We start from the raw sequence: 22,463 nt of genomic DNA, 5'->3' as shown, positions 1-22,463 counted from the left end.
GAAAAAAATTCCTTTTTTTTTTTTTGAGGAATAACTAAAGAAAAAGTTCCCTAAATCGGCTATTTTGGGTGTTAGGGAAGAGCGGGGTGAGGGGAGGAGGGCTCGCGGCGTTTAAAACCCGAAGAGCCGGCGGGATCGAAGCGATGCTTTTATTATTTTTCCAAACCTCAACTTTTTTGTTGGTTTCTTTTTCTCCTTTTTTCTTTCTAAAATCCCCACCACCACCCCCCTCCCACCCCCCAGAAAAAACCCCCACCAACCCACCACCCCACGCCCTCCCCGAGGCGGAGCCGCAGCCGGGGAGGGGGGGTTTGCTCGGGGAAGGGAACGGCTTCCTGTGCTCCTCGTCCTAAAATAAAACCAGAAATTTGCAGAAACGAAGCGGGATTAATCTGAAACGAGATGAATTCAAGCGCCGCGTCCCTCCCCTTAATTAAAACCCAATTCGGTCACATTTGGGTGCTGCGTTTGGAAACCAAAAAAATGATAAGAATAAATCAAAACCAAAAAAAAAAATCATGGATTATACCATCACCTTCACACAAATATTCACAGTTATTCCGGCTGCGGCTCCGCGGCCGTCGGCGGAGCCTCTTCCTCCTCCTCCTCCTCCTCGCTGCAGCCGGCCGCCGCCTCGCTCCCGTTTTCCTCCTCCTCCTCCTCTTTACCTCCCCAACCCTCAGTTTCATTTTGGGGGGAAACAGCTGATTCTCGGGGATTTTCGGGAACCGCAGGCGGTTCTTCCGCGGGCGCCGCCGCTTCCGATGTCGCCGCTTCCGATGTCACCTCCGCCGTCGCCTCCTCCGCTTCCAGCTCGTCGTCTTGCAGGAACGGGGGCATCAGCAGCGGTTTGGGGGGTTGATCCTGCTCCCCCAAATTTTTAAGGAATTCCTCAGGTTTGGAAAATTCTTCGGAAGCTTCTGCTGTTTCCGTAGTTTCTCCCATTCCTCCTTCCTGGGCGACCTCGGCGGCGGCGGCTTCGGTCGCTCCTTCCCCGGCGCCATCTCCGCCTTCCAAAGTTTCCGCTTCATCCACGTCCTGATCCGTGATTTCATCCGTGAAGGGATCTTCTCCCTGCGGGGGGAAATGGGGGGGGGGGGGGAAAGACAGGAGAAGACGAAGAGTCATCGAGCTGCGGCGAGGCAGAAAGGAATCTCCGCCGTGAAAACGCAGGAGAGGTTGGTTTTTGATGACCGGGAAAAAAAAAAAACCAAACCAAAAACATATCGGCTTGGTGACGGACGAGTCGTTAAAATGGTGGAAAAAAATAAAGCAAAAAAAAAACAACACACCCCAAATCCATCGTGGAAACAGACGGATTTGCAGCAAGAGAAGAACCCCGGGGGAAAAAAAAACCAAAGATCCCACCCCGGGAAAGAACGGGAAGAATCCGTTAAAATAAAAAAAGACAAACCAGCTCCTGCGCGGCGCCGCGGGGACGGACCCTACGCTAGGGGCGGCGCCGGTGTTGCCGTGAAAACGTGCCGGGGTTTATCGGCTCCGCTCCTCGCCCGGGAGGAATTTGGGTTTAACCGAGACGATTAAAATCCAAAAGGAATTCCTCGACCCCGCCGCGTTTCGAGCCGCCAGCGGCCGGCTTCCCCTTCCCTCGCTGGGAAGAGCGGCGACGCTTCCAAGGTTTTCATCGCGCGTTTCGGTTTATTGTATTTTTGGGGAGGGGGTTGGGGGGGTGGGGTTGTTTTTCGGGAGCTGGCGGAATCCAGACGCGGTCGTAACCTCGCAGCCCTCGCCCTCTCCCGCTACGTCCTACCGGGAGGGGGCTCTTGGGGACACCAAGACCCTCCATGATTATTTTTTTTTTTGGGGGGGTGGGGTGGGGGGGGGTGAGGTGTCTTTTTTAGGTTTTACGTGGTTTTACGTTTCAGTTTTGACCTCGTTACCTTTTTTCAGGCCGATGGCGGCTCCCAGCACCGCTCCCCCTCGCTTTGCCGGAGGGTGGCGGGGGTTGGGGGGGAGCGGGGGGGGAGGGCTCTGCTTGCGTTTTGAGTTCGGAGGTGCGGGGTGAGCGCTCGTAGGGTCAAAACTGGGGTGTCGCTGCCCTCTAACCTTGACCTTGCCACAGAGGAGATGCCCCACACACACCCGTGTCACAATCCGAGGACCAACTTCTAAAAATTCCCTTTTTTTTTTTTTTTCTTTCTTTTTCCGCCCGTCCCAGGTCGCCACGATATCGCAGCCGACGGGGAAGGGGAGGAGGGAGGGCGGCACGCCGACGACGGCAGAAACCTCGCCTGAAATCTGATCGACCGCCCCGGGGCGAGGTTTTGTTTTTTTGGGAAAGAGGGAAAAAGAAAGGAAAAAAAGCTCTCCGGATCCTTCCTCTCTTTTTTTTTTTCCCCCCACTCCCCCTCCCTGGGGTTAAAATCTGCCTCGATCAGAGATTCAGACCAGGCTGGCTGCCTCCACGCGAGAAGATCCATGCAGGTGGAGGTGAAACCTCAACGTTCATCTTCTCTGGCTGAGGGTCGCAACCTACAGAGGTCACAGAGCTCGGGTGGGGGAATATAAAAACATCGGGCTCTACCTCGCGATCTTGGACCCCAACGTCCGTTATCGCCGGTAAAATCTACCGGGGGATGTGAAGTCCACGCGTGGTGGAGACTGTCACGGCTTCCCTTGGGAAGGGCGAGGTGTCCCGCCATCCCTCCGAGGAGGAATCGTTAGGCCGATGGTCAAGAAATCACCTCTTGATGCGGCCAAGTCTTGATTAATTAATCGCCCTGCGTCTCCGGCCTTCCTTTCTGGGGGAAGGTTTGCCGAGAACGTTTATGGCGAGGCGGCTCTTGGCATTACCTGGAATCCTCAGATTTTCCTCCACCCCTTTTCAGTCTGGTTTTGCACCTGGGAATGATACGGAGACCGTGCTGGGATGGATCCGAAGATCTCCTCCTGCCGATGGCCAAAGGTCAGGCGCCCGTGCTGATTCATTTAGATCTGCCGGCAGCCTTTGATACCGTTGATCATGAGGAGATGTGGACGTGCCTGCGGACCCTGGCAGGGGTAGACGGAGTTGCACTTGAGTGGTTCCGGTCTTTTGGGGGTTTATTTTTTTTTTTTTTAATTTTTTTAAAATTTCTCTGAGAGATCCCAGAGGTTTGCACCTCCTCTGCCCCGAGGGCTCTCTCTCTCCTGTGGGGTACCGCAGGGTTTTTATCTCACCCTCCTGTTCAACGTGTATGAGAGGCCGGTTTAAGGGGAGAGACGGCCATCCTACGCCGACAAACTCTCAGCTCAAAGTCTCTTTTTCACTGGACCCAGAGGGTGGAGTCGCAGTTTTTATTGCCTTTTTTTTTTTTTTGTCTGTGCTAGAGTTTAGCAGAGACTGGGCATGATGAGAGCTAGCTCAGTCCGGGCTTAGACCAAAATATAAAACCATGATGCCGGTGGGACAGGGGGAAACATCTGCTCCCCCGTGGCGGGGGTGTGTGTGTGGGCATCTGCCTGCCCTTGCCTGCCAGGTTTGCAAACAAGGGGTTCTCTCCTGCTGGATCCTGGGCCGTTCCCGGATTCCCAGGGAACAAGCAAGTAGCCAAAAGCGCTTCTTTTCATCTTCGCCTGGCGGAGGAGGTTGCGACCTTTCCCCTCTCTCTCTCAGATGCGGGCTTCGCCCGTTAAACCCACGCCGCCTCCGGACCCACGGTTACCGCGAGGCGCTTTAGGCCGGGCCTAACCGCCCGGCTGGCTCGCTCGGCGGCGTTCCCGCGTGGAGCGGATAACCCCCCATGCTCTGAAGACTGCGCTTGCCTTCCGGGCTTCGTTCTGTAATTCCGAACGCTGGTTTGGGCTTAAAGCGAACCCCTACCCTGACCTCTCCTCGTGTTCCATCTCGGCTCTGAAGATCGGCTGGGGTGTTCTCTGCCACTTCCCAAGGGAAGAGGAGGGGAAAAAAGGGGGGGGGGGGGGGGGGGGGCTAACGAGGGTGTTTCAACTCACCCCCGGCCCGCCTCGGGGTGCTCTGTCATTTGGTCGAGCTGCCGGGAGCGCCGCAGAGCCCGGCTCTTTACACAGGATAAAAATTCCACCCCCGCCCGGCACAGGGTTAGCGGGCGGGCCAGGAACCGTCCCCGGCGCATTCAATCCCGGCGGGATTCAAGCGGCGACTTCCCGACCAACGCGCTCGCTTTCCCTGCACCGGGCGGGGTGGGGGGAACGTGGTGTCCCCCCCCAAGGCCACTGCTCGAGGGTTGGCTTTGGGAAACCGGAGATCCTTTGGCTATTTTGGTTTCTTTAAATAAGTTTCCGTTTTGGACCGTTTCGTAATTGATCTACGCGCGCCTGGGAATGACCGTAGGTAGAGCCTGCGAGTTAAATAAATTAAAAATGACAAAAAAAAAAAAAAAGGAAAAACAAAGCACGAGAAGTGGTAAACCGCCTACAGAGAAAAAGAAACCAGACCCAAGATTTAGAGATAAAAAGGCAGCGGAGTGGAACCTACGCTTCTCCCCATCGTACGCAGCAAGGCGTCCCGTCACCGACACGCAGCGCGACAGCGAGGCGCGGCTCCGTGCCGCTCCGGGAACTCGGCAGGAGTTGCCAACTCTCTCGTTGACTCACCTTGAGGTATTTTTCCAGCATCTTTACGATGTGTTTGTTATTCAGGACGCTCTTGGCGACATGTAAGCTGGTTTTCTTGAATTGCTCCGCAGCCATCTGGAAAAGAACCGAACATCGGGGTCAGTTCGAACGGCGAAGAGTTCCAACAAGGAGCTTGGCTCAAGAGTCCGCATCCCCTCCTCCTCTGGCAAGCCTGATCTCAGATCCCAGAAACCACCACAAAAAAGCGGCCGTGAGGAAGCGCCCGCATTTCCTCTGCCAACATGAGCCCTGGAGAATAACGTGCTTCAAGCACCAGCAGCCGCAACGTCCCCCAGATATCCCAAGATCAAGCCCAGGACAGCGACGTCCACGTCAAACACGCAAAGAGAGAGGAGACAAAGACCACCCCCGAGGGACGCGCGGCACCGACCGCCGCTCACCCCGTCTCCAGCCGCAGCGCCCAAAGCCCCTCTCCAGCATGGGCCAATTTAGACATCGATTATGTCTCATTTATTAATTCCCCGAGCGCCCTCAAAGGCAATTTTTGATTTTAATTTACAGCAAACACTGCAAATTTAGAAAGGAGCAGCGTTCAGCCTGCACGTTTACACAATACGCCTGGACAACACACCCTGCTAAACCCCCAGCACGAAAGAAAGGGCCCGATATCCCTTTTAATATCACTTTTTTTTGTTCATCTCCCCACTTCTCACCCGCTCCCGCTTCCCCACAGAAGAACAAACCCCACGCAGCCCATCCGCCAGCATCCCGCGACCCCTTACGGTTCCTCGGTCGGCGGCTTCACCTCATGGCAAGATCCGAGACCGTAAAAGGTTTTTTTTTTTTTTGCTTTTTAGAAGCCGCAGGTAAACCTCGAGCGCCCGGACGCATCCCCTTGCCCCAGCGGAGATGAAACGCTCCGGCTGGGAAGCGAGCGGGGTTCGCTTACCCTGCGATTTCTGTTGTGATCGGCAGATCGCAGGTGCCTCTGGAGAAGGTGGTTCTGCGCAGGAATCAACATGTCGCACGCCATGCAGTGAGCCGCCTCGATCTTCTTGAAGAAGTGCTCCTGGCCGATACCTACAGCGACGACGAGACGTCAGCCAAAAAGAAAATACCCCAAATAAGCGAGACGTTCGGCCGGTTAACGTTGCCTTTCCGCCCCCTCTAACGACCCCGCCTCATGGCCACCAACGCACTAACTCAGCATCCATATTCCTTCTGGTTTCTGCTTTCAGAGATGAAAGAAAAAGATCACATCGGTGGCTGTAAGATGGGGAGAAGAGTTATTCTGCTCTAAAACAGATCGTACCGACGCAGTACCCAAGCGTAGGAGGGAAAGAGATGGGGGGTAACAGCCCGAGGCACAAAGCAATCGACTTACTGTTTCCCTCGGTCCCAGCCAAAGCCAAACTGCCTCTCTAAAAATCAATTTAATAAGGGTAGAAGGGACAACTCACGCTTCCCCCAGTTCTGGGTTCGTTCTTCCTCTCTACTTAGGCTCAGCTTTTCTGCCTGGAAGGTTTTTTTTTAGCCAAGGTGCGGCTTAACTAAACTCACTCCCAGTACAGACGTGGCTGAGCGTTGCAGACTATCAGGGACAGGCACGCTGACGAAGCTACGTGGACTTCCCCCCCCCCCACTTCTTGCCACAACGAATCGACTTCGCTGCTTTAACATTAAAAGCGAACGCAGGATCCGGCTGCAATAACCAAACAGCCACAAGAATCAACAATTCCTGGGGGTTTTTCCCGTTTACCTAATTTTAATATGTCTGACATTGCACGAGCCTCACGCATCTGCTGCTGGAGAAGCTGCGGCGAGGACGGGCATCCCCCCTTCCCCACCAAGAGCATTTATTTCACAAAGTCGGCAAAAAACCCACCCAGAACCTGAGGCCGAGTTACCCAAATCCTCCACGTTTGGGCTGGCGTATCTCTTTGGGAGCAATATTCATTTGTTTTCTTGCACACTCGCTCCGTCTCCAGGCGCGGAACAGATGCTTACCCTTAAAAGGATCCGGCTTCTGTTTTGTGCCCTCTTTCTCGGTCAGTTCCTGGCGCCGCTTCTCAATTTTCTTATTCCTGTTGACGATGTACTCCTAGAAGGGAAGAGGACAAAACTGTCTGTCCTCACAACGCACCAGGACGATTGAGTAGCGCAGAAGGGAAATGAGCTCTCTGGAGAAAACCCACGGGTGAGATGGCGGTTGGTGAATTAACTGGGCACGGTGGGTGTTTTCCCCTCCCCGTCCCGTCGCTTCTACCAGAGCAAGAGCCAGAAGGATCCAAACCAGAGCCAAACAGAAGCCTGCTCCCACGTCACCATCAGATTCCTTGTGGGAAACCTCAGCTCCTTGAAAAACGCCCCCAAAACGCAAACACCGGTCATCCAGAAAATGAAATGACTCTGCTGTTCTCTCTCCCTCCTCAGCTCTAGATGCGAAGATGGCAAAGACCATCTCTGGAATAGTCATTTCTGGCCTTTCCGTTCAAATTCCTACAATGACCTTTCCCTCCCAACACGAAAACCCGTGAGAAATCGTGTCACGCGAAGCGGCAACGGCGGGCGACGCGTTAACAAGCGGCGACGCGAGTGTAACCAAGCAGGGGGCTGGAGGTGGATGAATCTGTAGCCCCTTCTAGTCCCCTCGTAAGCTGGGAAATCCCAAATGAAGCTGGGACGGGTTGAGTTAACCCCAGGCAACCCACCTACCTGCAGAAACTCGACTGTTTTATCTGGGAGTTTGGTACCAATGTATCGCAAAGTCTCTTTGTGGAACTTGCTCTGGAGGTGTTTCTGGATCTCCTCTTCCTCAAAACTGCGGAACTTGCAGACGGAACAGGCAAACTGGATTCTAAACAGAGCAAATCGCACCACAAATGAGGAACAAGCTCAACTTAACGAGAACATCAAGAAGATGAGCCCATTACCACCCCCGTGATAGTTTTCTACCTCTTAGTTTTCTTCCCCAAGTGCCACCCCACGTGATTTTACTTTGTCTTGGACCTTCATAATCGCTGCAGAACCTGCACGGATGAAACGGCACCTACTTCTCCGTAAAACTTCATGCTACAGATGCTAAAACCCTGCACAAGTTTAAAAACAACTGGACAAATTCATAGGGTGGGTGAATCCACGCTCTCAGATATGAAGATCCTCTCCCTGGTGGGGGGAAGCCCTGAGATACCGAGACACTGGTGCTGCCCTCACTGGTTTAGATCTCTTTGCCTCGCTGCCTTTAGATCACTTACTGTACTGCTTCAATAGCAAGGCTGCACATACAACCATTTAAAACACCCTTCTGAACTTACAGCTCTACACTGATCTATGTATTAAATGCCACAACATCCTCCTCGCCTTAAAACAATCATAAAACACATAAAAAGCGGAAAAAAAACCCCTGCTGGAATCAGAATGTGGAGCCCCAAAACACAATCCCCCAGATTTACCCCAGAGGAATATCCTTGGTCAATATTATTCACAGAAGCGCTCGGGACGGACTGGCTTATCGCTCTCCTTACCTGTCCATAGCACGATCACGCATCCTGTCTCTTCTCCGCTGCTTCTCCCTCTTCTTTTTCACCTCCTCGTCGTCATCTTCGCAGCCATCTCCAGACGCTAGGGGAGGGAAACAACCCAAAGAAATCAGAATGACTGCGTTCGCAGCCACCCACTTTGCTGGCTGAGGTGCTTTGGGACCCAAACCCCTCAGCTTCGGGAAGTCACAGCTTCTTTTGGGCTCTGGTTCCTCTCCCAGGTCAGCTTCTGACCGCAACGGAGCCTCCTTCCGAGGTCTCCGGCAATTGTAAAACCCGAACCCTCCTCTCCGCCAGCTCCCTGAACTTCCCACAGCAACTCAAAAGTCTTCGCAGGCAACAGGACGTGCCGTTAGCGGAAAACATCCCGACTCTTACGATGCTGCAAAGATGCTGCTCCACCTCCCTTCCTTCGGAGGAGCTGCTGCTTCTCCCCGGGTTCTCATTTTTACCCTGTTCGCCTGTTTTTCACGAGGCTGAACAAGCTTCTCAGGAAGGTTAAACGACAAAAGACAGCCGAGATGTTCGCAGTGCTCCAGCACTGCTTCCTTGGGACAGTTTTGGATATACTCATGTCGCCTTCCCAACAGCCTTAATTACTGGGAAAGCAAACGAGAACTAAACGGTCAGCTGACCTAATCTCTGCAGTATTTTGGGAGAGAAAGCTGCAAGTCAGAGGTCTGTCAGCCTCACACGACTCGGGTAATAGTTCACCCACAAGGTTTTCAGGTAAAGAAGCCCGGAGACCGGAGCCGGGCATCAGAGGGAGGCTTAAATGAGAATTTTAACGTCCAACGACACCTCAGTTTCCATCCTGAGAATAACTGAAAAGTGGCAACAAAAGTCCTACATGGTTTTCCCCAAGTCACCCTAACGCAGAAGGCACGACGTGCCAGGGGCTGCCGTGCCTTTACCAAAAATTACAGTCTAAAACCAGCTGAAGTGGTTTAGACCGTACAGGTTTTAAATTAACCTTCTAATATAGCTTGGTACACTCCCATCTATTTGGAAAAAATCAGAATAAACCAGGGTTTAGCCCAGTGACTGAAGCCTCCACTGAAAATTATTTAATTTATGGTATTTTCGCTCTGCTCTGCTGCAAGATGTGCATCCTCTCACCGCCATCCTCCAAGCAGGGGAGGAAGATAAACTACTATCCAATATCCATTCCTACAGGCGGCAACCGCCCGCGCCGAGAAGCCCGGAAGAAACGAAAGCGTTTCAGTGCTCCCCTGCTAACCGGGGCGGCAATTCTGTGCCACGACGGGCAGCGCCGCAGCCCTGGGCTGGGTAACGGGTCACCGAAGGAGCTGCATCAGCTTTTGAGTGAAGAAAAAAAAAAAAACAAAAAAAAACCACTCTCGGTAGTGCCCCAAGGCGAAGCAGATGGGTTCGGAGTGGGATTAGTCCGGAAGGACTGCGTGAGGTGGGGTAGGACCCTACCTTCCTCAGCCAAATCGCCCCAATTCCCGTTCTCCTGGAAAAAGAGAAACACAAAAAGATGCCGGTGTTATTTACAGCAATGTGAGGGTGTCACAGTCCACCCAGCCAGACCATGGAGTGGGCCAAGGGTTGTCTCATTTGGGGATTAAATGCCCGTTTTTCTGAATTTTTACCAAATTAGTTGTTTTCCATATATCAGGTTACACAGCACTGCTAAATATCGCTTCTCTCGATCAAAATTTACACACCTGGGAGCTGAGTCACCGCTCCAAGGAGTGCTGTCCCATAAAACAAATGGCAGCGACACCCATCCGACCCGGCAAACCAAGCGCCGAGGGAAGAAACCAACCGCTAATTGGAATTCAGCCCTAACGAGCCTCGCCAGAAGCAGACGTCCAGGCGCAGGGTCCCAACCCTCCCACTATAAGCGCCTTTTCAGGCACCTCAGTGCAAGCGAATCCGCCAGTAAACCCCACCGAAGGGCATGGGGAAATTGTGAGGAGCAAATACCTTCACAATACATTGGTTCAAAAGCCTGTTTCTGGGTGATTTTAAATGTTCTGACCCTCAGCGCGGCCAAAATAGGCAGAGGAAATTGCTCAAGTGCTTAAATATTCTCACTTTTGCCACAAAGCGTGATTTAAAAAAAAAAAGTTACTTACACCTTTGTCAGCTTCATCTCCTGATTTTTCCTCTCCTTCGCCCTCATCTGCTGCGCAAAAGAAAAAGAATTTAGTTGGTGTTGTGGGGGGGGTCTTTTCTCCCACTTGATGCTCCGAGGGGCCCCGCTGGCATCTGATATATCAACAAGCAGTGCGATAACGGCTCAACACCCCAGCGAAGGTCGCCAGCGGCTCCCTGGTTTCCCTTTGCCCGTCAGTCTCTGCTGCAAACTCTGTCCTTGCTTTCGCAACGCTCACCTCGGGCATTAAATTTTATCCCAGGCCACTAAATACAGAGATCATTAAGCCTGTGAACTCACAGGGGTGTTATAACAACGCTAACGACTGCAAAAATACAACAGCTTTGAAATGCAACAACTCTCAGTCAGCCGAAAGATAAAACACTGGAAAATGGGGGGGAAAACGGCCAGTGTCGGTGGGCGAGGAGGGCTCGTACCGTTCTCGGTGTCGTCTCCCTCGCTGTCAGTCTTCGCCTGTTTGCTGTCGGGCTCGTCTCCGCTTTGCGACTGTTTTCGCTTGCGTCCTCCTCCCTCACCGTCTGATCGCCCGCCCGAACGGTTTCGGAAACCTCTTCTCTTGGGCTAAAGTGGGAAGAAATCAGTTGGATCCATCAACGTGAGGCACTAAAAAAAGCTTTTTTTAAAAAAAATTAAAATCAAAGTGTCCCACCCATCTGCTACAGCTCCTAATAAAGTTTAAAATCTTGTGAGCGTGCAGACTTATTTTTGGCTATAAAAGGATTTTATAGGCAGGACAGTGCCCCTAGGGAGCGGATTTGGGATGGGGTAAGCATTCAGAGGGTCTGTTTTAGGTGCAAATGAGTATATACAAGCTTGGTGAGCGTCTGCGCTATCCAGGAAGATTTAGACAACTCTGTGATGGAAGCAACGTGAATTAAGACGGGTGCTTCTCCGGCACAGCGCCGCCTACCCGCCGAGGCAAGCAAAAAAAAGCAATCACGACAAGAAAAATAAAGAACAAAATCACGCCGACGGTGACGACTTACCATGAGCGCGTTCATGTGCCAGGGCACCGTACCCATCCTGTCTCTGTTTCGTTGCCTCCCCATTCCGTACGGCATATTCCCATACCGTCCCATTCCCATGCCCGACATCCCCATCATGCCATAGTCATAGTCTCCGTAGTCACCATAATCTCCGTAGTCGCCATAATCGCCGTAATCCCCATAGTCGCCGTAGTCGCCGTAATCACCGTAGTCTCCGTAGTCGCCGTAATCGGGAACGAGGGCTTGGGAAAAGAGGGAAGGGAGCCTGCCGGATCCGGCACCCCCCATCCCACGCCCGCCCATGTAGTTCAACTCGTTCCAACGAGCCGAGAGGCGCTCGGAGCTGGAGGAGGGCATGAAGTGGTCGGTGCGGTTGAAAGCGTTTAGGCGCCCTCGGTTTTGAACGCGGTTTTGACCCCGTCCTCGGATGAGGCCGTAGTTGTTTCCTCGGTTACGGGATTGATCCCTGCGGTTATCGAACTGGCTCCCGAAGGAATCGTTCCGATCGGTTCCGACTTCCCCGTAATCGTAGCCGGATCGATACACGTCACGGTCATTCATTGAGGACCTCGAGTCGTACGATTCGAAAGACTCAAATCTGAAAGAGCTGCACAGGAGGAGACAACAGTCAGCGGTGGGAACAACATCCCTGTGCATCATGCAAGCACCTGCATCCGTTTTTATCACAACCCAAGTGGTTTTGGCCAAAAAAATGGGATAAAAATATTTTTAAACCCCGCATACCGATCGCTTTCTGTATCTCGCTCCACTTTTTCTTTAGTTTCGGGGATAATAAATAAATATCAAAGAACAATGGTTTTCTGCACGCGTATCTGAAGAGAAATCCTTCAGAGTAGTCATAACTTTACTAACTTTATAGCACTAAAACACTTTGAAGTATGTTTTGCCAGAGGAAAAGCAGATCCCAAAAGCTTCCCCAGGTAAAAGCTGCCTCTCGGCGTCTCTTAGCTACGCCGCCGGGTGTGAATTAATGCGGATAACCCCCTCAGCATCTCGTCTGGCCGCAGCAGCGAGCATCAAACGGCAAAAAAGAAAAGGCAAAACTTCATTTATTCAGTAACTCTTGCCAAGATCCGTATTATTATTTTAACAGCAAAACACACACCAATACGGAACTCTCCATACCGGCATAATTTAACCCAGCGGGAGGAAAAAGTTACTGGGCAGCCAGGAGGAAAAAGGGATCCAGAGGACAAATATACTTTAAGAAATCTAAAAACTCTAAATAAAAAAAACCCTGCAAAATCTAGGAATTGAATCGACAATGGAAATCGCTTTTAAGGCTTGATGCATACATCAAGCTTGATGTGTTTGAGATATGGGTATGTAAAACACGTATGGGCACACAGACGTATGAGGACAGGTAAAAACTAAGCAGTTAAGCTCGTTTTCCCAGGAACGAACACTGGATCGTGCCTATGGAACAAGAACAGCTTAGTCTGAACTTACAGTGATTAAATGCCATTATTTTTTTAACTATTAAAAATAAATAAGTGGAACAATCACCTCTCCTGGTCTTCCATCCCCTCCCCTGTCCCACCGCTGCCCTCCTTCGACAGCATATCCAAACGCTGGTTGATTTTGGCTATGATGGAATCCGAGTTCTCGTTCGCCGAGGTCTCGGCGCCGTAGGAGGCGACGGGCATGGCGGCGCTGACGTCGGCGTTCATGCCCATATCGGAAGCTTTGGGTGTTTCCCAGCTGCTGGAGGTGGCAGCGGCTGCGGCGTAGTTGTACGTGGCCGCCGTGTTAGCAGCGGTGGTTTGGGTGTTGTAATAGTCGTAGCCTTCATAGCCTGGCAGGAAAGGAAAATAAAACAGATATTAATCCAGCAGTATAAAGCCACGGGTGCTTGGGGGAAGAGTTTAGATGCAAATGGATCCTAGCAGCAAGGCCGCAGCTGGGTTTTACCTCCTTTCAAGGAAATCTGGTTCCTTAAAGTGAGAAATATCAATGTTTCTTTTTGCCCAACCCTAAGCATATAAGGGCCTTTCTCCTTTGGGCGATTGTTAATACAGAAACAGAGCGCTGCTGGGTGTATTTGCAGTGTTTTAATAAGCTCAGCCTACGCTGCAGGACCCTTTACGTCGCACGGTCCCGCAAAACGAGACAAGAAAACCCCAAAGAGGACGCGCTGCCGGGCACGTCGCCACGTATCCATCAAAAACAGGACAACGATGAAACTAATTAATCGGAAAATCAAAGCAGAGTGTTGTATTCAAAGAGCACCTCGTCACAAGACACGACAGTGCAGCAGAGAACACAAATGCCGCAGCTGCGCTGGTGAAGCCGCCAGATGCTTCACACGATCCCAATATCTGGATTCAGGGATGCGCACGAGCTCCTGACAAGCCTTGTCGCGACACTACAGCCCCAGCTCGAATCCGACGTCGCTCGGGCAGAGACACGCGCCACACGGCCAAGCTTTCCCTCGCTGCTTCTGAGCTGCCAAACCCTTCGCTTTATCACACCTCGGGCTCTCGTAAAGCGACCACCATAATAACCCCTCTTAATCCTCCCTTTCCGTGATGCCTGTGATAAAATTGGCACCATTAGGGCTGCCAGCACGTCAATGCAGGTTGTGCTGAGCGGCATCGCCACCTTCTGTCTTTGTGTTTCCCCCCTCCAACTACCACTTGTGATTTTATTTAGATTAGAAGGTCTCTGGAGCAGGAACAGCCGTTGTGCTCTGCACCAGCACAACAGGGGACAAGTCCTTGACAGGGGCACCCAAGCTTAAAAAATAGGAGGAATAATAGAATGAAAACCCTCTCATTTTCACCAACGGCTTGAGCTGGGAGGTTTGAAGCCACAGCCCAAGGTGGAGCATTCAGTTTTATGTTGTGAGGATAAAAGAAATAATATTTTCTAAAAGAATCTCGGCCTTTTGCTTGGGAATGCGTTAAGTCTGGCTTAAAACAGCTGCAGGGTCCAAATCAAGGCCAATTAACTAATTGCTCTGAGAGGAAAAGTTTATTAGTGAAAGCAACTCGTCTTTTATTGAGGAAGCGCCAGCTTCCACATAGAGAACTGCATTTGTGTACGGCCACGCTGCCAGAAAACCTTGGGTTTTGCAGGGAAAACTATATCGTCTCAGTAAAATCGTGTTATTAATGCACCCATCCAGCTGTCCCAGATCAAAGGAGAAACAGAGACGTAAAATAAAGGAACTTTTTCTCGTCATTTTTCCTCATTTTTCTGCTTTAAGGAAGAGATGGCTGCCAGTCACCAGGACAGAGCCACTCCCTTGGCAGAAGGAAAAGCCGCAATCGCAGAGCAAGGTTAAAATAAATAAAGGGATTAGCGAGGAGGAGCGGCTTAAAAGCACGGCGTGGCGTACTCCACACCGATTTCCAAGTGGAGGCAGTTTATGAGCTGGGAAACAGCTGCGCTCGCCACAGCTGACTCGAGAGACCGAGCTGGGCACCCCAAGACCCAGAGGTAAACCCCGGGGTTTCAAAGCACGTACCTTGCCAGCTGGTCGCATTCGTTGCGTATGTACCTGAACGGGACAAAAAGGAAAGAGTGTTTCAGCTCTACAAGCAACAAAGTTAAAAGTTCAGAGACTAAATATATATAATTCAGTTTAATTGCTGGTAAAAATGAGGGATCATTTTGCACAGAATGGGAAAGAAAGAAGCTGAGACTTCCAAGAGCTAATTATGGAAATCAAACATTATATACTTTTTTATATTTTTTTGAAACACTTCCAAATATTTGCACTTGAAAACAACTCAAATGAGTCAATAAAAGCCCTCAAGTAGCAACAAAACCATGGCAAAAGCAAATACGTTTGTTGTAACTATCAATTTCAGGAGCATCTCGCTGCTTCTACTGCTGGTTAGGCTGGAAAGGAGTTTAAAGGTGAAAGCCCGAACTCCCAAATACCCCAGGACATGCTTCATTTTGCAGCACTAATAAATCTCAGGAGACAAAGCAAAGCAAGGTCTTAATCACACACAAGAAACAACCAGTTCCTCCAGTACACAGTGTGGAACAATCGCTGGAGGTGACTCAGGAATTCAACCTATGGTTTTAGGAAAGGTACAGCATTGAAGAAGCTGCCAGGGTGAAGTGCAGCTGCTATGTGAGGAATCCATTCCATGGAAGGTCCCCAGTAGCCTTGGATGTCGGCAATGCCAGGAGAACTTGGCGTACTGACTGTAAGAGGAGTTGTCCAGAGGGTGGAGCGGTGCAGGGCCATCGTGGCCAGGCTCAGTGATAAATGGGAACTCGAGGTACCCTGGTGCTGGCACGCTGCATATTTGCCACCCTGGGCCAACAGTCCATCATACTTTTGACAAAATGCTGTCCTTTTGGTGAACTTTGGTCATTTGGTATAATACCAAAACACACCTCCATCCCCAAAGTTACTCGCCTCTAAGGTGCAACCACCCCTCACTGGGTGCGCTTTGAATTTCTTCTAGTCTATCCTTTAAAAGTAAAGCGAGGAAATTCTACACCAATCATGATAAAGGTATGCATGACTAGAGTCACTCAAGCTCCACCTGCGAGGTAAAAAATAGTATAAAATGTGTGAAGCGGAAGAGGGTGTTGGGGAAGATACCATCGCGTACCACTCTGACTTCTGGGACCAGTCGACGGGCTGAGCCTCCTCCCCCCCCCACTGGGACGCCTTTGGGTAAAACTGGAAATGTCTATAGAGTCACTTTAAATCTCTAATGTATTAGAGTTGCTTTGCTTCATATTAGAGTCGCTTCATATTTGTTTAGCACACTTGTAGCCTAGCAGTGTACTCATATCTTTGGTATTTACATGTGTCTTGTAACCAGCAAATTTATCACCGGTCATCCAAAGAACCTGTGTATCTGTTGCTTTAATAAACTCCACTACTCGTTAATGTAGCCATGATCATTCCCATTGAACGCGACCGGCCGGGGCATCTGGCAAATTAGTCACTAACAACAAATACTCTGATGAGTGGTTACTTCTATAACCCTTAGAAAATAAACCATTGACCACATCTGAGACTAAGACCGGCCTTAGCCATACCTAGACTCCGCTCAGGGAAGGAGTTTAGGAAGCAAAGGGGCCCTGTCTGTACCTCGTGACTCAACGGTAGGGTCTCTCCCCAGCTACCCCTCAGACTCCTACCATTAACACAACACCCGGCGGTGGGAATCGGAGCTTATCACGAGGTGAGGGAGGAAGCTTTTACCAAGAAAACAAGTCAAAAATCACTAAAAGTGGGAGAGGAGCGAGAAGGCTGCAAAAGCTGTTTCTCTCTTATGCTATTCTGGCTGAAAGGAATTAAAACTAAGTTCTCTTCTAAAACTATAATTCCCTGGGTACGTTTTTATACACACAAAACTCACCTTGAGTGTTGGTGGCCCCAGTATTCCAGGTGCCATAACCTGCAAGAAAAAAGAATGGAGCTATCAGAAGGATCGCCTCTGCTGTTATTGCAGGGTTTGTTTCTTCCCTTAATTGACCCTAAAAACAGTAAAAGTCTTTAATTACAGCTGCACTTCTGTTTTTTATTGTTTGGGGAACATGCCTGAGGCTTTATTTCAGATTGTTTCAGCAATCTAAAGGTCAACGAGATGTTCTGAATTATAAAAAAACCCAACCACTGTTTTGAAAGAGAAACCAGTTTTAAGAAGTGCTCGACATAACGACGGCGCAAAACCACGTTTATACAGGAGAAAACCTGCGTGATAAATCATCCAAAGAACCAAACCGGCATCGAGAAGGGACGTATCGATCGTGTTACCCCAGCAGAAGCATCCCTTTTCCTAGGGAACGTCAGATATCCTTCTACGTGATCTGAGAGATGAGTACTGCTGTTCTATCATCCAATAAAACAAATGGAGCTCCCTCCGCTTTTCAAATTGCAAGATTAGCGCTAACGAGGCAGCTTCGCTCTGGTCTCTCGGGCCAAAACAGCAGCAGGACAAAGCATTGCCCAGGCGGAAGCAGCAGCAAAGGGTCACGACACGCAGGAGCTCCTGCCACCACTTCACAGGCTCTTTTATTTCACAGCAGCTACTGTGATCTGTTTTTCCTCACCAAAATAAATCATCTCTCCATTTCAAACCTCTTCCAAAGCTTCCCAGGTGGAATCCGCACACCCCGCATCGCAGCGATCCCTGAAAGAGCTGCACAGAGCTCAGCAGATGCCTTCATCCGCTCAAAGAGCATTGGATAAATAAGCTCCGTGCTGCAACAAAACCTCGAGATCATCGAAATTAAACTTTTAAATCAAAAGGCGTTCACTGGGTGTTTTGCTGAAAACATTTCCAAGCGTCTTGGCTGCCACTTGTCTGCAGGAAAACTGATTTTTTTAAATCTCTATTATTCTGATCCGAAAAATAACCCTGTTCACAAGCAGAGCTACTGATGCCCGGCTTCCTACGGATCTAAACTATTTCGACACCCACTGCATTACCCCAAACCTCTCCCCATTTCTTTCCTGACCTTGCCTTCCCTCCCTGGGCCTGCAGTTTCCCTTCCCTTTAGCAACCTCCTCTCCCTCCAAACATTCCCCAGCTGAGGAAGAGCCTGCACAAGCCAAAAATCACACACACGCACTTCCTTCCTTCCTCTCTTTTTTTTTTTTTTTTTTTAAGGTTTGGGTTGCTTTTCTACACCTCAGCCACCAATTTCGCAAAGCTTCTATATTACTGGAGGCAGCTCCCACTTTTGCAAAGTTTTTCTTTCTCTTTGGGGAGGGGGCCTCCAATTTTACAAAACTGTATTTTTTGAAGCCGCCCCCAGATTTTGCAAAGCTTGTATGTACTTCTGATGGCAGCCCCTGATTTTGTAAAGCTTTTCTATATTTTTGAAGGCAATCCCCAATTCTGCAAAACTTTTATACTTCAGGAGACCGCCCCCGACTTCACAAAGCTTTTATATCTTTGGTAGCAGCCCCCGATTTCACGAAGCTTTTCTATTTTCTAGAGGGGACCCCCATTTTTCCAAAGCTTTTAGTTTTTGGAGGCAGCCCCCAATTTTCCAAAACCGTTTCTTTTTTGGCAACAACCCCCAATTTCGCAGAACGCTTACTTTGCCAGACAGCCCCCGGCTCCCTGCGCAGACCTAACACCCACCAAGGACATACCGGACACCTCTCCCTCTCAACGACTTTGTTTTCATGGTCATTCACCTTAATCACCCAGAACATAAAGAAATCGTGGGTGAAATGGTTACCACGTATTTTTGAACGCCTAAAGAAACCACAGCACCAGCAAAACAGGAACTGCAAGACGTTAACGCCTTTTCAAATCAGAGCCTTATTACAGAATAATTTCCTTTCCCACCATCGGCGTTTTTAGATCAAGTCACTTGCCGTTCGGCTTCGCTCTCCAGCGGGAGCAGGATGGCACCGGGAATGTGGTTTTCCAGCTGCCGGTGGGGAGGATCATGTCAAATTAAGGACAAACCTCCGATCTATCGACTGCAGCCGCCCCAAAGCCTAACTTTAAATCCACAGCTCAATTTTAACTCACCTCTGGCAAACTGCTGAGAGCACGCCATCGTTTCGAGTGACACCAAGTGACAGCAGAGCCCTGGTTGTCACAGGCATCATCCCAGCTCAACACCTGCCTCTGGGCACGCTCGCAGCCGGAGAAAAGCGGGAAGAGAAAGCGAAGCCAGCACAGGGAAGCTTTTCTCCAGGCAGGTCGTTCTGTTTCTCACCCAACGACACCAAAAACAGCAGCAGCCTTCACGCTTTCGACTGCAGGCAGATCAAAAGCGAGCTCTGGTCCTTCGATTTTTAAGCCATCTTTGATAAAACCTTGGGCACGTTAATTCAGGAGGCAAAACTAGCCCAGCCCCAGCACGAAACCTCAAGGAAAACGGAGGCTGTTCGGCCTGAAATGCGGCGTTTTTCAGCCAAAGAGGGTCCCGCTTCTTTGTACCTCCAGATTCTATAGGATAAAGCCCCCTGCTTTTAAGTTCCATGCATATACGTTGGCATTTGGCTTGCGGAGACGTAGGGCACGTTACATTCATACGGGTATTACCAGGATAATCATATTCTTTCAAGGAAAGAAGAAATCTGGGTTAGGCAAAGTCCTCAAGCTTTCCAAGCGAAGACCTCAAGCTTTTGGTACAACTTAAGAACATGGTAATTAAGAGTTCAATGTCTAATTTCAAAACTAAATATTATGTTAAAAAAAAAAATAACCACTCGATGAGACACTCTGGTATTAATGACTTGGCACCGACACGCAGAGGTCGTATCCGTCAGCTCTGCGGCGGCGCAGCACATCCATAAACATACCCGGGAGGGAAAAACTCAGCGGAATAAATCATCATCGCCCTCACTGGGGAAAACAAACACAAAATAAAGTGCAAAAGGAGGGGGGGGGGAAACCCAACTCTGAAGGGAATTTTCCTGAGGTGAGCGCGCCGTGTGCCCTGGTTCCCAGCTGATTCCCAAGACTGAACGGAGGGAAAAGCTTGGAAATCGTTTTTCCCCGCACAGGTGTACAAGCGGAGCATGAATCCGGAGATGACAGAGCAACGTCAAGAGGTTTACATCGTTCGGTCTACGTGAAGCGCTAAGAATTCAAGTTTAATACCCACAGGAAAAAAGCCGGGGCCCAGGAGGCAATTCCTTCCGAAAGCAGAGGTCTGAGCTTCTCCCGCTGATTTCAACAAAGGACTTTATCCAGGGAGAATAAAGTTTGCCTTCTGCTGGAACTGCTAAATATTTAGATCTATGTATTGTACGCTCCTACGGAAGGCTGGACTGTAAAGGGCGCTCTCCTCAGAAACCCACTCGCTTGGAACCATATGATTCACAAGATGCAGAGAACTAAAAACAAAGGAGCTGCTTCTAAGCTGAGCCAGCTATGCCTGAGGCTTATTTATAAGACCCCAGATATGCAAGAATTCATTCATTTTTATACCATATATCGGTAAAAATCCACCACAAAACTTCTCTAAAGCTGCAGTGTACTGGGCTTTTTAAATTTATTAACAGTTCTGCAAGGAGAAGGGAAGATCCCAGCTCTTAGGCAGCTCATTAAGGTCATGAATCCAACAAAATCTTCCTTGGGAATAACTTTAAACTGCCTAAACTCTTCTGAGTTGTTTATCCGGACTCGCTCAGTCATCAGTAGAGAGAAGCCAGCACTCGTAGTGGAAGATTTAGCAGGCATTTAGGGTGTTTTTAATCCTGTCGTAGTTTCTCACCTCATTTTTAGACCCGAAGAACTGACAAAACACTGAAAAAAAGCATTTATAAGCACGATGAGATGCCAGGCATCAGATCTCCACCAAGCTGAAAGCGGAGACAGAGGGAACCTGGAAAGAGCAGCTTGTCAACAGGTCCGTACCAACACGATGTCGGGATGAATTATGAATAGTCTGCAGAAAAAGTAGCGTGCGGGGCATTAGGAACTTGATGAAACACACGCAGGAACGGCACCGCTGCTGTATTAGTTATAAAATCCTGCTGTGGTCATAATATAAAACCCAAGGAATTGTTTTCGACAGCAAGTTAAAGACGGCCTTCTCATCCCTGAATGTGACCAGAAGCAAAGCAAAGCCTGAATTCGAGGTGGGAAGAGGATGGAGGGCTCAAAACTGGCGCAGCAGGGAGAGGATCTGGGCTGCTTCGCGCTCAGGTCTGGGAGCATTTGCCCAGACGCTGCCATCTCACATCCCAATAAACCTCACCGAGGGACTTTAAACAACTGACATTCATCTGTTAAACTTTGAGTCTGGTGATTTTCTTTCAGTTTAGACCTCTGCAAGCCTTGTTTCATAGTTTACTGAGACATTAAGACCCAGGAGCTGGGAGAGCACACCGATGCTAACAAACTCAACACCTTTTAGTGCTTTGATGAAGGACGGGTTTTTTGCCCCCTCACAAATCACTTCCCCACGTTGGCCAGCGAAGCTTAACAACGTCAAGAGCCTTTCCCCACTATCGAGGCAACATTAAGAGCCTTTCCCCACCATTTCGGGCCTTTCCCCACTTGTTTCAAGCCTTTCCCGGCCGTTTCGGCGCTGGCCGACATTTTGGCACGTTCTCACCTGCTCCCTTACGCTTCATTTGACACCTTTTTGCCAGGTGTCGTTATACCGGGGAGAAGGAAAACACCTCAGCGGGGGAAAAACGCACCTGAACGGCTTGAGAGGAGCCAGGTGTGGGGGAAGAGCCGCTACGGCCTGTCATGGCGGGGTTTATGGCTGCGGCAGGTGGCTGGGTCAGGCCCCCACACCCAACCCGGTCTCTGCCGGTTCTCCCAGGGGTAACGGAGGGGGGTGTATGTGTGTGTGTGTGTGGTTTCGGCCCTGCCCGGGGTGAAACCGGTGCCCCGGGGGGGCTCAGCGGATCCCCTGTGCGGGAATGAGATGCTCCAGGAGATGCTCCAGGTGACCCCCGCCACAAGCGGCCAGGGAAGGGAGAGGGCCCCCCGGGGTTCACAGCGCCGTTACCGGGGAAGGGTGGGGGGGAGGACCGGCGCGCACGCGGCAGGGGCGTGGCCGCGCGGCCGCCATTTTGTGTCGTCTTCAGAAATGGGACCGGCTCCATTTCCGCCCCCCCCGCAGCGCCCGGCTCGGGGGGGTGGGGTGGGGGGGTGGGGGGGACGGCCCCCCCCCTTGACTAGCACCCGCCCACCAATCGGCGGCGCCCTAGCGCGGAGCGACGCGGTCCTCAACCAATCAGCGGCGGCGCTCCCTCACGGGAGGAGGGCGCAACACCTCCCAGAGGGACTAATCCCCCCCGCCGCCCCGCCGTTACGGGGAGCCGCCGCTGAGGGGGAGGAAAGACCGAGCCACCACCCCGGGGAAAGGAAGGGAAGGGCCTCCCCCACAGCGCCCCGCGGCCGCCCCGCACCTACCGCCGTAACCCTGCTCCATCGCTCCCCTCCGCCTCCGGCCAGCGGCACCGCACTGCCCGCCCGAGTGCCCCTTGCGCAGGCGCGCCGCGCCCGCCTCCTATTGGGCTTGGCCGCCGCTCTAGCCCGCCCACGAAGCTTTCCATTGGCTGCGCTCCAGACGCCCGCCCCCACGACCACCATTGGCCGAGCTCGCTTAGAGGCGCGACCTTCCCGCCCCTCCCATTGGCCAGCGCGCCCCTGCTGGCACCCATCCCCCTACCCTATTGGCGGAGGCGCGTCCTCCGTGAGCTGACGCCGGGTCTCCCTCCTGTCAATCACAGCCATTCCCTCTCCTGATTGGGCGGCGGCGCGGGGCTCTCCCCGCTCACGGTGCATTATGGGGGACGGTGGT

The 22,463-nt window shown here is 51.0% G+C and overlaps 1 protein-coding gene across 4 annotated transcripts; it reads right to left on the bottom strand.

The window, feature by feature from the left end:
* Positions 1–137: 137 nt before the first annotated feature.
* Positions 138–22,183, bottom strand: AKAP8 (A-kinase anchoring protein 8). 4 transcript variants are annotated; one of them, XR_012657541.1, is made up of 14 exons: positions 22,073–22,183; positions 16,586–16,624; positions 14,719–14,751; positions 12,756–13,044; positions 11,229–11,835; positions 10,659–10,803; positions 10,204–10,248; positions 8,082–8,178; positions 7,273–7,414; positions 6,565–6,658; positions 5,507–5,637; positions 3,955–4,671; positions 2,815–3,012; positions 138–1,074 (listed from the first exon to the last, which is right to left on the bottom strand). XR_012657541.1 is itself a non-coding variant. In XM_075076042.1 (13 exons), exons 1-13 carry the CDS (start codon positions 22,089–22,091, stop codon positions 556–558), a joined length of 2,259 nt encoding a protein of 752 aa, XP_074932143.1. In that variant the 5' UTR covers positions 22,092–22,183; the 3' UTR covers positions 138–555. The 4 variants fall into 4 exon arrangements, 2 of the variants coding, with proteins under 2 accessions (XP_074932143.1, XP_074932144.1); XR_012657540.1 differs by having other exon boundaries at positions 936–1,074; positions 10,204–10,251; XM_075076042.1 differs by lacking the exon at positions 2,815–3,012 and having other exon boundaries at positions 4,576–4,671; positions 10,204–10,251.
* Between the last annotated feature and the right edge of the window lie 280 nt (positions 22,184–22,463).

This window comes from Phalacrocorax aristotelis, chromosome 28 (assembly GCF_949628215.1).
Source record: "Phalacrocorax aristotelis chromosome 28, bGulAri2.1, whole genome shotgun sequence".
Taxonomy (NCBI): Eukaryota; Metazoa; Chordata; class Aves; order Suliformes; family Phalacrocoracidae; genus Phalacrocorax; species Phalacrocorax aristotelis.
This window is presented reverse-complemented; position numbering and strand designations above follow the sequence as displayed.

What these genes read in the sequence shown, in the direction of transcription:
- AKAP8 (XM_075076042.1), bottom strand. An exon ending in GAATGCGACCAGCTGGCAAG is followed by an intron (nt 13,045 to 14,718) that starts GTACGTGCTTTG and finishes CTTTCCTGCCAG; the next exon opens with GCTATGAAGGCTACGACTAT. An exon ending in AAACAGTCGAGTTTCTGCAG is followed by an intron (nt 6,659 to 7,272) that starts GTAGGTGGGTTG and finishes CTTCCCTTCTAG; the next exon opens with GAGTACATCGTCAACAGGAA.